We start from the raw sequence: 17,378 nt of genomic DNA, 5'->3' as shown, positions 1-17,378 counted from the left end.
CAATAATCTCCCGATATTAACTTTTTGCTTTATTGCGGGTATCACCGCGACCATACCGTCAGAACTACCATCGCCATGCCAGGGACGTTATCATATTTTATTGTTCAAGGAGTTGTCTCACAAATCTCTTCATTTGAAATGATATTCAAATCTACTCCGCACTTTTTTAACGGCCACAGATAGATGTTTCAGTTTTGGAAGCAGCTCATTCCATTTTTTCGAAATAAACGGCGTTTAACGCCTTGTCCTCGCGTAGCGCTTTACCCATAACTATATCTTGGTCACAGCTTTCCCGTTCCATGAATAGGAACTTTATCGCTTCCTCGTCGAGTACCTCGAAAATATATCTGTAAAAGGAAAGTTATCAGTTTAACCAAAAGTTTGATTTCTCGGTGTGGTGCACACATATCCCTACCGCTCTTCAACCCTTTCTCCAGAGTGTTGGTTTGCCCGATATCTGAGCTTATTAGAGTTGCTCTTCCAAAAGAGTTGGTTTCGGTGTTTGAAAAAAAAAAAAAACTCGCACCACACCTTCCAGTCATTAAAACTAATTAATGATCTCACACTCTATTCAACACGCAAATAAGACGTACATGTCGAATAAGACTGACTTCAAGTCTCGCATCCTATTCGGCACGCTCAGGAAACTCACATGTTAAGAAAGATTGCCTCAAGTCTCGCACACTATTTGGCACACACAGAAAACGCACATATCAAGTAAGTTGACTTCAAGTCTCGCACTCTATTCGGCATGCGTAGGAAACGCACATGTCAAGCAAGATTGACTTCAAGTCTGACACTCTAATCAACAAGCATAGGAAACGCACATGTCGAGTAGGGTTGTCTTTAAGTCTCGCACTCTTTTTAGCACTCTCAGGAAACGTATATGATAAGTAAAATTGCCTCACGTTTCGCAACCTATTTGGCACGCACAGAAAACACATGACAAGCAAGATTGACTTCAAGTCCCGCACTCTGTTGAGCACACACGAAACGCATATGTCAAGCAAGATTGTTTCGCACTCTGTTAGGTACTCACAGAAACGCACATGTCGAGTGAGATTACCTACAACACTCGTACTTTATTTGGCACGCACAAAACGCACTCGTCAAGTGAGATTGACTGCAAGTATTGTGCACTATTCGGCACGCACACAAAACGCACATATTAAATAAGAAAGTCTCCAATAGGTTTTTCGGGATCCGAGATTGGACTTATTTAAATGCCGGGATCCGGGAATTTAAAGTAAAATTTTGAGGAGCAGGATTCGGGAAATAATCACTTAAACAAACCAAGAACCGAAATGTCCGTTGACGAGAATTTATGAAGAAATCTATATTCTCAGTCCGTGAAAAAGACCAGGCGAACAGGCGGCGGTCGGACTGTCATTGCGCGGGAATGAAAATTATATTTAAAGCGAAGTTACCAATTTACCAAAAATCCTCAATGGTCCACAGGGAAACGAGGCAAATCAGACTGCTGCGTCAGTTGAAATGCTTAACGGCAAGTCTAAGAATTATACATAAATGACGCTCTTAACCTGTTGAGTTGCATGACACTGGACGTGAAGAATATTCAGTTTATCTTTTGCATCACAAAGATAAACTACTCACGGTGTTAGATTTTTTCAGTAGGAACGTTGGTAAACAGCGATTCTACGTCGAAAGATACCATGATCTCGTTTTCTAGGATCGTCTCATTGCTAACGGTGGATACGAAGTGGGCTGAATTAGTCACCGTGTACTCTGACTTTCCTGTTAAAGGAGACAAGATGTTGGCTAAGTAGAATCGCTGTTTACCAACGCTTCTATCGACGCCGCTGCCGAAGCCGCACTACACGCGCAGGGTCAAAGAGGCAATTTATATAAGACTGTACCCTAACAACATCAACGGGGATAGTGGAATAGAAATTCCAGAGGTGTGGATTCCCACGATAAAAAAAACACAACAACAGGAGATCCGTGCGACAGCGGACCACCGAGGGAGCAAATATCTGCGTGAAACAGCTAGAATCGAAATGCACCAATCAAAGCTGTTGAAAAATAACTAGTCACAGCAGAGCAGCATGCTTTATAAGATCACGCATGACCAGTCGACCTCATCGCCTGAAGAAGACTAGCAGTATGCAGTCGGAAAGTCGCAAATTACATTACACGTGACTACATCGCGAGACAAGCGGAAAACTTCGCTTTTAATCTGTTACTGTTGTGTTACTGTTGTTCGTCAGCTTACCTGACTGCTGCGGATAATGAAGCTTGCCTTACCTGACATAAAGTTACACGTTTTGAGGTTAAAGTTCAAATGATTGAGCTCATACATCGTCTCCTATTTTGTTTGAGAGAGAGGAGTTTTGATATCTTTATATAGGGACATAGCGAAGGATTTTGCAACTTGATCACCAAGTTATGAATGGTTCTGTCTCACAACTAAACATGTATGAAGATAATTTGTAAGCGCTTTTGATAATCAGCATTCGTAGATCGTTTTTATCAAAACCGAGGTTTTCATATTTTTTTTTTTTTTTTTATAATCACACACTACCACTGCTATGTGATTACATCGTGGTGGTGATAGGTATTACGCACTCAGTTTACCTTCACTTTATTCTTACCACTTTCACAACCTGGCATTCTTAAAGTTCTGCCGTCACTGGAATAATTCAGGAACTGGAAAATATTATTAACCCAAAACCCATTACATTTTTGAAATGAGAGTAAGTAATTACAGTCAACTAAAGAAATGAGAATTGTCTTGAGCAGAATACTCACAAATAAATGGCCAATCGTAACTTAGCCAGACGGATTTTGACTCAATTGTTGTACGCAGTCACTGGGTGCTTTGATATTCCTGCCGCAGTCTATCTTTTGGTCAAAAGTAACTCTTGATGATTGTTGAAAATAGAAACTTAAGGATGACGCAGTTCGAAAAAGCCGTATCTTGCGTGACAAATACTGAGTAACCAAATGGTTCCGATTGCCTGATCAGTCATAATTTATGCGTCTCACTCATTTCAGCACGGTGCTCGATTTGGCATTTTACGGGGCAGGGGTAATTTCCCTTCATTAAATGAAAATGGAGATGAAACTCGTGAGTTGGGATTTCATACAAGCAATATTCCAGAGACAGAAAGAGGCATGCCCTCTCGATTGCAGTGATTTGGAAGTTCCACCCAGCGTCCTGATAACCGTGCCACTTACCCATTGCTACTTCAGTAAACATTGTGAAATATTCTTAGAGCCGAGTTAATATGTAAACTCCTTAATACGAGTCAATGTGAACGTATTGACGGTCAAATCAAATTGCGAACGTCTACAACATGTGAAACACAGTTACGTGCGTTAGACATGATAAACTGCCGATAGGAGAGAGATAAAAGCGGTTGATTCGTGAAGACAAGCAACCTGCTTAACACACCTTACTTCCTTGAGTTCACGACACGCTTAGTTTGTTCGGAAAATGGTTCACATGTAAACATAGCCAGCTCCCAATTCTCCACGATTACGTCTCTTTCCAAAGGTTTCGACAGTAGTTTAAACGTTCTCAAGTTTCTCATAGACATTTTCGAGAAGACGAAAGCTAACCACCTCGCGCTCGAATGTTTAACCAGCATCTTCAACCCTACTGTTAGTTTCGAAACGCGTAACTTGTATACTTTTCTGTTACGCTTTTTTCGGTCTATTATTTCTTCGTTGGTCAATGATTATTACTTAATATTTTTTTTTGTTTCAATCATTTTCATTTAAGCACATTATATTTCATATTTCAACGCTATAAGTTGCTTTCGACACCACCAATTTTGTCTGCTATTCACGTACGATCCGCTATCGGCGATTTATCTACAATCATTAGGAGCTAACCCAAAGTAAGTTTTTCTTTATTTCTCATTTAAGATATTTCCCTTTTTTTTTTTGATACGTATATCGATTTATTTCTTGCTTTCAGTTCACTTTATAATCGCTTCATTGTTGTAAATTAGGCTGGTGTTACATTTCTCAGGGATATTTTCTAAGTTTAGTTTCTGCCGGATTTTCTTTTAGATCGAACCACACAAATTCAGCTACAACGTTACCATCAATCATAACTACGCTATCTTCAATCTTTACTTCGCCCTCTTCATCTGCGATTTCACACCGATCTCCTTATTTTCGTTTGTAATTTTGATTACGTACTTCATTTGATTAAACCGTGATTTATACTATGCGTTCGGATTGTCTTCTCCGCTACATTAGTAACCTTTGAAAGTTACACCTACGTTATCTTCTATTAACCTTATTAATGAGGTTGGGGGGGGGGGCGGCAGTTTACTGTAATTATATATTTACAGTATTTATTGACATACAGAGTCTTAATGTAGAGCCTTGGGCTTCCTGTGGTATGTTGGGGTGTAAGTGGGGTATTGTATTCCTTTTTTTTTTACAAAAACAAACTGCGGTAAAATGAGCCATGGGTATTTTTAATTTATTAGATTCTCTTTCCAAAAGCTTTGAAAAGAGAGCCACATTAGGATATAGCAAATCCTTATCAGTGTCAAACAGTGCAACTGCCACTTTGACATCTCAGGGACAGGGGATGAGGACACTGAGGCAGAAATATTAAAACTTGTTCATTTCAGATGACTATTACCAAGCGACATGATTGGAATACACAGGTTCAATAACAGGCCATCAAACTAGGATAAAAGTTGACTTTTCATGATCATATGCCAAGTATTCCTTTCATCAACTGATTTTTCTGTGCTTCATGGCTTCAACTACCCTGCTCCTAGTTCATTTTTTAAATATAATTTCACTCTTCAAATAAAAATGTACACAGGACACAACATTACCATTTTAGAATAAGCTTTATACTGAGTATGCAGAGTAATTCTCATATATTTCATTTTAGCAGTAATTTTCTTTTACTTTATCGATTCTACAATGATGTTGGCTTTTCTAAGTACCTAAAAATACAAAACAAATTAAAAACTATTAAAATCATAGCATTCAAAATGAGCACAGGGACTTCCATTATAATGTTTTTTAAGTTTCCAAAAGCCCAAAAGTCAGCTTACAACATTTTTCATCCCACAAAAAAAGTGAGTGGGTTCCCTGTGACGTCTTCTGTCCCTGAACTTTGCTGCAACAGGTGCAGTAATCCTCTCTTTTCAAGTCCCTACACTTAAATTTTCTTTGCCTGCAACAAAAATATATCATTAAACAAAAGGGAAACTTCAGAGAGAGAAAAAAATTAAATACATGATAAATTTTTAACTGATAAGAATCCCTGTTTTACTAACATCTTGTCCCATAGGATAAAAAAAAAAAGAGAGTTTTTTTAGAGTTGTTAAGTTATCTTTAGAAGCTGTAGTATGGAAAACCTGTAACATAGGTTGCAAGTTTTCCATACCACACTCTGGCTTGAAATTAAAGCTTTTAAATTAAGTACCTTAGTGGCTTATTTAATTTTCACTTCATTCACAATAGACCAATCAGGAATGAAACATTTTGTTTCAGTATAGAATGATTATCATTAGATTGTTTCAAAGGTAGTGTTTGAATTTAAGGAAAGAAAGCACAACAGTCCTATGTCTAAGCGACTTGCAGTAGTCTCTTATTTATCTCAGTCCCTAATTTTTGCTAATGACAGTTAATTAAAATCGAGGAGAAAATAACAAAAAAAAAAACCAACAATTTCATAATGAAATGTTAAACCCCATCCATCTCTCTCTGTAGGACAGTACCATTGCATAATAAAAGTATGAAGCTGATTAATTCTGATAAAAGCTGACTAATTTGAGAGTATATTAGAGTTTGAGGGTACATGTTTAAGTATGTAAGTACTCAAAATTCTTTTGCAATTGTTTAAAGTCATGATGTTATACCTCCCAACTCAAAATCCATTTTTTATTTGACCCTAATTTTTCCCTTTGACCTTAGCACAAGGAACATCAGAAAGTCTAGGGAAAAGAAAACTCACTTTTTCCCTTGAGGCCAGTAATTAAGTGCTAATGTTAAGTACATTAACAAAGTTTGATCTGAAACAAACTCGGGACAAGTATGGCAAAGAATGCATTGCACCCAAAAAACAAGGCTTCCTCTTTTTATCACCCCACTCTTTGCTGAGAACTTAGCCCCGCTCACTTGAGTTTACTGAACAACACTTAAGAAACAAACAGTAGAGTTGTTTGTCTAACTATTTAATCACTTGGCTCACTTTTGTAGTATTCACTCAGTACAACAGATGTGCCAGAGCTACTTTTATCACATGGAAAAGAATGTTTGATTTATGATGGGTTTTATGCTAGTAAATTAGATAATGTTATTTGTTGTTGCAAGGTGATAATCAGAATAAAAGTCAATCAATTTCTGTAATTAAATTGTGATTTGTCTCTTGATAGCAAGAATTATTCTAAACATCTGTCACTGGGCAGAAGATAGCTGTCATCCCTGAAAGGACACTTTTGTGCCCCCCTTTGACTATCTTGTTATCACAATTGAGTTTGTGGTTTGAAATCTAACTTCATGATGGTACCCAAGCTAATTAAACACACTTACATCCAATATGGAAAACTCTGTGTTTAAGATTTGATTTAAGATGAAAAGCTCAGTTATAGAAGGAAAATGTTTCTTTTGTTCTTAAAATCTTATCAGAGAACGCTGACAAACCATGAACAGTAGTCTGTTCATAAACATTTTTCTTGCGTGTTGAAAAAGATAATAAACATACTGTAATAGCCTCCATTTGGTGCAAAAAGAAGGAAGCTTCAATATAACTTATAATATAAACATCAGGCATGAGCATCTATTTTTGTAACAAAAGACATGGGTTTTCTATCAGTTGTGTTGTCATCCATTATTTACTGAGCAAAAAAGAATCAGAACTGTAGGCAACCAAACATCTCTTCAGGACAGATTTATTAGGTAATATCTTATCATCAGTATATATCAAGAAGCAGGTATGCAGGTCAGGGGGGAAAATTATAAAGAGGAATACAAGATGTCGGAGACTTGCTGAGCAAATTTTGATGAGCTGGAGGAAACAACAGCATCATTGTTTCAGAAAAAGATACATGAAAGAGAAAAAAAAAGCGCAAAATTTGTGGTTAATGAGAATCACAGTCTCAGAGGTACTCATGATGGCCAAAAATATTTCAATGGTCCAAACCAAAACATGCCCTTTAATATACTTCCAAACAAAACAAAAAAAGTGAAGAATCGAAGCAAGGTGAACAATCAAAGTGGTTTCTAGAACAAAATTACAAATAATAGGTTGCTTCAGAAAAAGACAAACATGGAAACAAAATAAGGGAGAATAAAAGACACTAACAAATGTTGTATGAGATCCTAGGAGAAATGGCTGGTTAAAGACAATGGAGAACGATTTAAAGTGATTAAGAAAAATGAGGCAGCAAAGTTAAACTATAAACCAGAGTAAATAAAATTTACAGCAAAGAACTTATACATATGATACACACATAGGTAAATTAAGCGAAAAAGTTACAGAAAACCGATGAAAGTAACAGACTTGAAAACATTAAAAGAGCTCAATGAAAATGCTATGGAAAGAAAAAATATACAAATTTAAAACAAATTTTGTCAATGTGATTTTTGGCAGCAACAATGTGTTTCATATATTTCTAAAAGTTCCCTTCATTTTTTTAAGGTAAGTCATATCAGGGGGCAAGATTGCACCCTTTGCCAAATTTGAAACTCAGAAGAAGACACTTATTGAACAGTTGAGTAACTCTCTATAGTCCCAAAGTGCAGCAGCAAACAAATCTTCCCACAGATCACACAACCATAGTGCTTTAACAGCTGACATGTGGCTACTCTTCAGTAGCCACATTTCATCATGCTGTGATCATTTGATAAGCAGTCATCAAAAATGAATATGACTTTCGCTAGACTTTTTTTTGTTTCATTTCATTGGTGAGACAAAGAATCCATTCTACACCTAATTAATTTAATCATAAGTTGCATTAGGCTGAAGGGTAAATCGAAACAAAACAACGCAAAACAAGACAAAAAATAATTTTAAAAAAACCTGGAGATAAATTTGTTCTAAAGAATTAATTTTAAGCAGCAACTACATGTAATCGCTATTTTTCCATGGAGAAAAACAAATGTAAATCCTTAGCACTATGTAAGCTTAATTATAAATAAACAAACCAAACTTCACGTGCCTTCGATATATATATATATATTTTTTTTATTCTAGGTTTATAATAACTTTCCTACTGGGTTATTTATCACGGTAAAGATTAATACGAGCAATGCTCTGCAGAAAAAGAAATGTAAGCAGAAACTGGAACAATCCCTAGCTACAACCCCTAGCAGCAACGTGTACCGGCATTTGAATAACCAAGTCTTGAACAATCTTGAACCTGACTTTATAAAAACGCACTTACTTGTGTTAACTACACGTACTACTTAGGCGTAGTGAACACATGTGTCGACTAAAATCTCACCTCTGTTTTGAAATCCGCAAGAGGCTTCGCCAAACCTGAGATTCTCCTGTAATCTTTTCCCTTTGAGCTCATTATTTCACATAAATTCTCACTCTTCTTCGTCCACCATCTTGAAGAACGCTCGACGTATCCTGGGTAATAAGTTGGTTGGGAGCAACAAAGCGGAAATGAATTGTGTTACAACCGGAAGTTCGGAATCACTTGTCTCTGTGATACGTACTAGCAGACAATCAAACAAACAGACCACATAGCTTTCTTAAACACGCTTAAAAAATTCTGGGAAACACCAAATTGAAGAAACTTAAGAAAGAAAAATCCTATGAATGGTTAATTTTTTTTTTTTTTTTAAAGTTTTGTCAGTTGTTAATTAGTAACGAAATTTATTCTTCTCACAGCAGGATTTCGCCTGTTCTGAGGCAAAACCGAAAAAAAAAAACTGAAACAAAGTTGTGGTAGGTAGAAAGCTTTTTCTAAGGGCATGGTCCACCGAATAATTGCCACGTTTGCAGTAAACTTGGTGTGAAATACTTGTGTGGCACGAAACTTTTCAACCTGACTTTGTTTAGCCGGTTGTTGAATACATGAACGACTCGTCACAATATCGCGACATTGATATTTAATGTCATCAAGCTTGTCTCATTATTGGCCATCTAGGGCAAACTCCGCCCTTTCCTTCTATTTCTGGAAATAACGCATCCTTGCCGCGGTCATCTTTGCAACTATCTCAATCATTTTTGCAGCTAACCCTACTATTTTGAACTTTGGTTTCTCCGAGCCATCGGCTAAGATGTTGGCAATTATCTTATACACGTTCTTGTATTCGCAAAAAAAAAAAACCCGACATTTTGTAAACGATTAGAGCGCTGAAGGCGACTTCAGTGTTTATCCGATTACGTTTTTATCGTTCTAATCATAATCTTATTTTAGTTCTAATTCGTTTCTAAACTGGTGTAACTCGTCAAGATAGAGTGGACTTCATTTGTATTTTTTTCTGAAGGATTACGATCGCCAAGTGTGTGCGACATGAAGTACAGGTGTACCTGATTTTATCTGTTTTTGTACATCTAAGTGTTTGTGTATGGCCCTGGCCTAATTGGGGCGATAAACCAATACGGGTGTGTTTGCAATCTTTTATCGAAAGGTAGGGAAATCATTGACAATAATGGGGGGAGCGTCGGTGACAAGGGAAATTATGCAAAGAAAGAATGCAATGCAATTCTACGAGATAGCTTCTCTTTGTGCTAATGTGCCGCTACTTTCGACGTTACTGCAATTCTCAACAAAGAAGACACTACAGGAGGGTCTCGACTGGGGGCAGCCTTAAAGGATGACGGTTATTCTGATTTTGACGGCTGACAGTTAAACCCCATTGAGACTATCTTACAACAAGTAAGATTGCTCCTGTATCAAGCTGTAATTGTCAGTCGAGTAAAACTGTTTGAACGGCCCAACCAGATGTTACACACCACACTAGCATCCTCTCCATGATAACCGTTTTGGACTCCCCAATCATTGCTTCTGCTATGAGATAAAGTTGCTTCTCCTCTTTAGCAGTTGGCATTATCTATCCAGATTGGACATGACCCCTGACCGTATGTAGTGCAGCAACGAGCCTGAGTTGCACCAGAAAAGCCAAGCTGAAAACAAACCACTTTGGCTTCGTTGATTGTCCAGTGATCATCACACACTGTGCCCCAGTGCCCACTGTGGTAAAATTTAGGCGGCCGTAGTATTGTCCACCGCCCACTAGATGTACAGCGCCTGCCTGTACAATTAATCTTATTAATATAATGGAAGAATAAAATATAGCATTCATAGTCTACAAAGCATCTAGTAAATCAATGATTTTTCGAAAGTAGTTCCCCATTGACCTTTATAGACTTAAATTCTGACGATTCCCGTCGAGACTGTAGACGTATCATATTCTCAACAATTATTTTTATGTATTTTTTTTTAACTGATGTGATCCTATTTTCATTCATTTACTACTGTATTAAGCTCATTTCTTCTGAGGCCCTAGATCTTTCGATTGACTATTGTCATCATAGGTTGACACACTTAACTTTAAATTTACGATACCTTCCGTTTTTATGTCACATTGAGCGTATGCAATCTTAGCAGGTTTGATCAATGTTGCCGCTAACCGCCTGTCCTCCTTTACTCGCCTTCACAGCGTCTCTCGTGCGTATCGCGTTTGGGCTTTAATTACCTGTGAGTGTTTGGATGTTTCATTAGTTACTTTGCGTACTTGAAGTCGATGTTTATATCGTTGTGTATTGTTACTCATTTTTTTTTTATAAATTTAGTCCTGTGGATCAATATTTATGTCCACTCTTTAGAAGCAGCCTCGTTGTTTTTAAATGCTTGTAAAGCTTTGCACCGTTAAGGTAAAAATTTTTCTTTATTTTGAGTTTATTCATAAGTTGTCGCTCTCTTTTTTGTACTTTTCCTTCTCATGTTTCCTGCCGTAAGCGTGTCAAGATTTTAAATAAGTGATGAGCACAAATACGCGTGGCTTCGGATTTAATCACAAAGCTTTAAGATTATCATTCTATTTGTGTCAACTACAAATTGCTCGAGTATGTAAAGTGTTTGTTAACAGGCCTAATTTGTGGCTAAATTGGCTGTTTCAAGTCCAAGTGAATGCTAGCCAATCAAAACGAAGAAACGCCCTTGACTGGGCAGGTGGAGAGATCCACATTAAAACAAGTAGTTATAAAAAGCGGGTTCTGGCTCATTTGAATTTCTCAGAGAGACCCCTGTGAAACTCAGATACATTTATCGCAACTTTCAATGTGTGGAGTTCAAAGCCGTTTACACTCGTTTTTAATATATTCTGAAATTTCACAAGTTACAGTATACACTATGTGAAATTCCAAAGACATGCCTGTGCTTCATCACGCATCATTACGCCTGAATTAACCACTCAATCTTGTTGACTGTTCAAGTGAAGATTTTTCAAGTATCAATATTGATACTTGAAGAAGTCGTGGTGTGCCTTGATTTGTTCTTCCGTCAAAAAAAGTGTCTTTATAAATGAGAAGAAAGAAAACGATCCTCAACTATTTTTGTGAAAATCCCCTACACGAACTCTGCCTCTGTTTCAGGAGTTGCAGAAAAAATTGATAAGTTTTTTACCCTTGTACCAGAAGGAAGAAGCATTGACACTTCAATCGTTGTCGATTTCTTTCACCCAATGATATCGGATAATTTTCCATCTCTCAGAAGTTGTCGGGATTGTTTTTGAATCATAACTTCCTCCTCCATCAACATCACTATGATAAATCCAAAATCTTCTCTTTTTTGTCTTGTTTCTTTTGCGCCAGCAATCGTTAAATCAGTCTCGGCAGTCTCTCGGCAGCGAAATCCACCAGTTTCCATTTCCAATCAGAGAATATTTCAATTTGTTACTTACTCGTTTTAACGACTATCTATTTTGATTCAAAACAACATGCGCAGAGACAGAAAGACCATGCGAAAGAGAAAAGGAAAACTTGAAAGGGAGATCGAAGACTCTGTCTTCAGCGAAAGAGAAAAAGTGTCTTCCACTGTTTTTTTGAAGAAGATATTCTCGGTCGGCGTGAATTTGTTTGTTTTGTGTTGCATGGTTGTTCAATCCTAATAGATCGAAAGAAGTGACACAAATTTGTTTTGATGATGTACATCACTGTTTGAGTTGTGGTCTGTGTGATACCAGCATGTTGCTTTTTTTATGAATGTCTCAACGAAAAGACTTCTTCCTACATATTTTGACAAAAAATGGATTGTTTCTGTTTTTTCATCAACATACTTCTTGTTCGGTGTCATTTGCATTGGCAAGATTGACGATTTAGTATTGTTAATATCTTTATCAGTTTCCTTAACTGTGTCACCAAGATTGCTTGGGACTATTGAGAAACTCATTTTGTAATAGTCTTTTTTTCAAATCAACGGATTCCTTCAGGAGGCAGCTCAGTTCCAGGAGGAACAATCTGAAGCTCTTCTTCAACGAATGCACACTTTGGACTATCTTTTTAGATAATAGAGAACAGGCTTCCTTTCATTCACCCTTAATCGCTCGATATTGTAGACTTTCAAAGACCAGATTGAATCTGTTAGCCTTCTTTGATCACTTTCCATCTCACCGGGGGCAAAGAGATATCTCAAATTTTTTAGAGGAATCGAGTCTCTCTTCCTTCAGGCCGACTGGTCTTAAATAAGTCGTTGAATTCTACGCGTCAACCGTCTTTTCTTTGATTGCGTCAACAGGTTTCTTTCCTGTCAATCTTGTCTATTCACTATTCAAAGCTGAAACAAATCCCGGAAGCTTCGTTTGATCTCTCATAAGATTTGTAGTTCTTCTGATGACTGTTTTGGAAAGTGTAGGATTGAAATTCATGGAGGCTACCATTTAGGACTTTTGAACCTCTTTTATAGGCCAATAACAACAGCGACACAATTTTAAAACTAAATACAAAACTTGATTGATGTTTGGATCAATTTTTGTAATGAACAAATATATTCCAGTTTTAGCTTGTCTTCGTTAAAATCAAACTTTCGCAGCGCAAGAAATAGATGGTAGACAACTTTAGTGTTTCAGTAGCTAGAGTTGCCAGGATAGTGGACATTTGGTTTACAGGCATTTACACTGGTATAATTATGCAGTTACAGCATAGAGGAGGATTTAAACAGGAACACGAGTTAAAAGTGACTTTTCTCTCTAATTTTTTACGGTTATCAGAGGAGTTTGACACGTTAGAGAAAAACCGTTGAAGTAAACAGTCGTAAATGGCGACACCAAGAGAAAGTATAAGAGGTGCCAATACGATTCTGGCACATTGTTTCACTGATTATTGATCTTGCGTGTAAACCCTTCAAAGGACCGGTGATATCTAGATCTTAACTCAAAGTCGTTTACCGTCGTTTCATTCGATCTCAACCGAAATTAACAAACACGTGCAACAAAATATCATTTCAACCGATACTGAAATAATACATGATATCTGAAGAAAACATTCTATATCCTGGATAATCCGTCCAACCATTAGGAACATCAACAAAGGTCTTCAGCTGCTTGAAAATACCGCTGACTAGCATGCATGTTGCTATGTTGATCGCTTTGCAAGTTGTGAGAATATCGTCCCTCCGTTCCACATCTCGTTAACTCTTCGAAAGCCAGTGCTTAGGAGTTTTAGTAAGTTGAAGGGCTGAAAAATGAACTGAGTAGAGTTCACTTCTAGGTTCGGCTATGTAAATCTATATCATATTTAAAGGGAACAACTCGAACAACTTGTCAATTGTTGAACTTTCAATGGGGCCAAATCTCTGTGAATCACAAAGAATCATGGGAGCTAAGCCTCAGGAAAAGAAATTGTGTATTTGATTTTTGTTGACCTTTCACACTTTTTAAGATCAAAATGACAGCTCAGCATCTCCAAATTTTATTCTGTAATAAGGCCATTATATGTTTTATGCTTATCCACCAGACTAGCACAGGGGGAATCTCACTCTATGCAAAATTACGCTGTTACTTCAAGCTCACCACAAACGATTAATTCAACTCAAACAGTGTCTAGCATCTAATTTCTCCTTACAGGGTCCTGAGACAGAAATTAAGAACATGAGCATAAAGTAACTGATCACCAACTTAAGAAACTCTTGACTTTTAAAATAATTATTTATGTAATTATTTATGTCCATTCCTTAGGAAATGCACAGAGAACAGTAAGGAGAAAATGCATTCTAATTTTAAACTGTGAGGAATTAAATTAGATGCTTCAGGGTGGTAATGTGCATAACATGTGCTGGACATTCGAATGAATTCCGACCTCAATGTTCTTTGGCCAGCGTTTCTTGATTGCAAAAATACGTGTAAATATCTATACTCTAAAGCTAATTTTCTCCTTATCTTCGAGCGCAAGACGAAATGAACGACTTACTGAGCGCGAATGCTCGATACAAACGCTCTTTGGAGTACTCACAAAGACGTATGACGTACTAGAGCAGGGGCGTAACCAGGAGTTTTCAAGAGGTATCCATAATTATTCGAATCCCTCCCACCTCCAACCCCCAAGTCCCAAATCCTTCTCAGGTGACTTGACTAAAGGCGAGGTTACATTGTGAGCCTAACTTTTTTACTGTATATGAAATGATGACTAAGTTGTAAAAATTTTTTGTCGTCTTCTTCGATTCATTGACTGCAGCACCTTAAAGACAATCTGATTATATTTAGAAAATATACATTAAAAAAAAAAACATACAAAAACAACCACGGTTAAATGAGTTGAGGAAAACTGCTTTTTTAAAACAATTATCTCTTCTATGCTTTTTTGTTGTTTTTCACTTTTGTGTTTTATTTTTTTACTTTCGACTGTTTTAAGTACGCACGTGCGTACCGTGCGTACAATTAGCTACGCCCCTGTAGAGAAACGACTCACTTTTTATAATTTAAGACTAAGGAGAGGCATTGCCTTCAATTTCAGAACAACAAAAGTTTTCTGCTAGAAGTTTACATTCCACCAATTTGTCACACAAGGCATTGTACAAAACTGTGTAAGTGGCTTGGAAGCCTTTTCTTTGTTTCCAAGCCAATAACATACGATAAGCCTTCCTTGCCAACTTCTTATTGTCTTCATCCAAGTTAGTTATTGCAGCGTCGTCGAATTCCAGACAGCTTCCCAATTCCTTCCATTTTTTTCCAAGTTTCAGAGACAGCTCTTCTAACTCGCGATCTGATGGTTTACCATCTTTAACCATATAGATATCTGAGAATAACAATTGAGGGAGAATTAAAAAATTAGGAAAGGGGTGCTTCAAGGCTTTGGCGAAAAGCGAGCAGTTGTAGCGAAAGGCGATTTCTCTTTTCGGTATCATTCAATACCGAATCGTTGGCCTTAAAGACTGTCACGCCTGGGAGAGGAGACATTTGCAGCAGCAGGGAAACCATTTTTCCAACCCATCAAGGAAAAACGCTGAGAAAGTTTTCCGGACTCATTATTTATTTCTGGCCTCGTACAAGCATCTTGAAAATGGAGGTCATTAACAACGTGTCCTAACTAGTCTCCAGTCGCTAATGCTGGAATAGGTGATAGTTGTTCAGGGTACACGGATGTTGGATTAGTGAGAGAGCCCAGTTTTAAATCGTTTCTTTTATAATCTTCGCATTATAACGAGGTGTAAAGGATGTCTAATAAACGTAATGCCAGTCTCTCTGTATAAACAAATTTTACCATATATAAACGTGTAACAGCAATATGCAAACTTGAAAAAATAGAATAAAAGGAAAATCCATCGCAACATTTTCAATCTCGGCACTACGTACATTGTTTCCTCTTCCCAGAAGCCGCAGCAGGGCTGCATGACAATGATTCTGCGTTTGAATACTTTACAATTGAATGTTTCACACTTTGGGCAGAAATACCTGCAGAACAATGGGGTTGATAAGATGGCTGGGTTGAGAACTAATGCAAGTTTTATAGTATTGATGGTTCGGAAACGATGATGTGGTGATCCTGGACTGTGATCATCCGGGTAATACCTAGCCTTCACAACTTAGAGTAGTAGGTTTTGTTGATTTCTCTTTTAAGTAACAATAAGCATTGACAAATTTGACGAAGGAGGCTATTGTAAGGAAAAATCTCGATCCAAGGTTTCATTTGAAAAGCAGTCGCAGGTTGCAAAGGATTTCTCACTAGTTACTCCATTAATTTAACGATATAGCCAAAGGAATAATGTTTTGGAGAATTACACTTCTTTGTGTCTTTCCCGGGCTTTTTTGCGCTTTACTCGTTTGCAGTATCCAACTCCCTACAAGGACACACGCGCCGTAAACGTATGCATTGAGTTTACTGATACGTAACAGAGATAATAAGCCATCACTCTTGAGCGTGAGGCGGGCACGACCCGATTTATTAATACATGAGGTAAGGCAGGTTATTATGACTTTGCGTTGAAATACGTTGCTTCATCACTAAATACTACATTTTCAAATTCCACAGAGTCTGCATTTATAAGTTTGCACATTTTAGAACAATGATGACTGGTCTAATAAATTGTATTTATTCAAAAAACAACGAAACCAACAACAAAAAAACAACAACTTACCTCGAAGGGAGTCACTTCCTTCTTCATGATCAACGGTTACAGGAACCTAAAGGGAGGAAAATTCGCAATGTTACGGATGCACATGAAGTGAATAGAAATGAGGAAATAAAGAAAATTACTTAATAATAAGAAAAAGGAAAATTAAATAAGTAAAAAGGCATAGAAAGTGACTTCAAAGCAACTGAAAAATAAAAATAGTACACTTAATAAAAAAAAATCACAAGGTCCTATATGTTCATACGCTGCGTCCTGTCGACAGGACATTTCTTTACCTATTCGACATTCTTCAGTCTTTTGTTTCCAGTGATTCGTCCTCTATATGGCCCGTGCCGCCTTAAAATAACCTCATTATCTTACTCGGAAACCTTTAGATGGCGAATTTGTAAGACTGTTATCGACTCAGCAGTGCTTATTTAACCTCTCCCTTTCCAGATTACTACTGGTATTTAAAAAAAAACTTGATCAAAAGACCGGAAGGCCGGATCCTAGTGTGGCCGCTTTATTTTCCTAGGTATTTGCTGGATTTGTTTTGATATAATGAATACACCAAAGGTTATCCCAGTCATGTTAAATTTCATATTGAGCGTATAAGAAATATTAGCAAGCAATAATGTTTACAGGAAGGGTAAACACATTTATATCAGTGCATCGAGAACTCATGCTGTCAATTTAGTGTCTCTCGAAAATATACCATTCCTAGGAGTAAGAAGCCTAGAGAAGGAGAACTTGCTAAAATTGCTTCTTTTCAACATGGTAAGCGGTGAGGCAACAAGCAATGCAGTTTGGAAATAAAGTGAGATATTTTTATTGAGAATTTGAGTGTAGTTTTACTTCCCAAGAGCGGTCGTT

At 37.3% G+C, this 17,378-nt stretch overlaps 1 protein-coding gene and 1 long non-coding RNA gene across 2 annotated transcripts in view; both read right to left on the bottom strand.

Moving 5' to 3' along the window:
* Positions 1-4,822: 4,822 nt before the first annotated feature.
* Positions 4,823-8,578, bottom strand: LOC136281223 (uncharacterized). Its single transcript, XR_010717611.1, has 2 exons — positions 8,448-8,578; positions 4,823-5,173 (listed from the first exon to the last, which is right to left on the bottom strand). It is a non-coding gene; the product is annotated as an uncharacterized lncRNA (long non-coding RNA).
* A 5,280-nt stretch (positions 8,579-13,858) lies between these two features.
* LOC131799731 (uncharacterized) overlaps positions 13,859-17,378 on the bottom strand; it is a gene marked incomplete at its 5' end in the record, with an annotated part of 51,315 nt that continues 47,795 nt past the window's right edge. Inside the window, 3 exons of the mRNA XM_066167558.1 lie at positions 13,859-15,190; positions 15,748-15,846; positions 16,530-16,575. Coding sequence (XP_066023655.1) covers positions 14,880-15,190; positions 15,748-15,846; positions 16,530-16,575 — 456 coding nt within the window. The remainder of the gene's footprint in view (positions 15,191-15,747; positions 15,847-16,529; positions 16,576-17,378) is intronic.

Source organism: Pocillopora verrucosa, chromosome 5, assembly GCF_036669915.1.
Source record: "Pocillopora verrucosa isolate sample1 chromosome 5, ASM3666991v2, whole genome shotgun sequence".
Taxonomy (NCBI): Eukaryota; Metazoa; Cnidaria; class Anthozoa; order Scleractinia; family Pocilloporidae; genus Pocillopora; species Pocillopora verrucosa.
The sequence above is the reverse complement of the archived record's forward strand: the minus strand, read 5'-3'. Positions and strand labels throughout refer to the sequence as shown.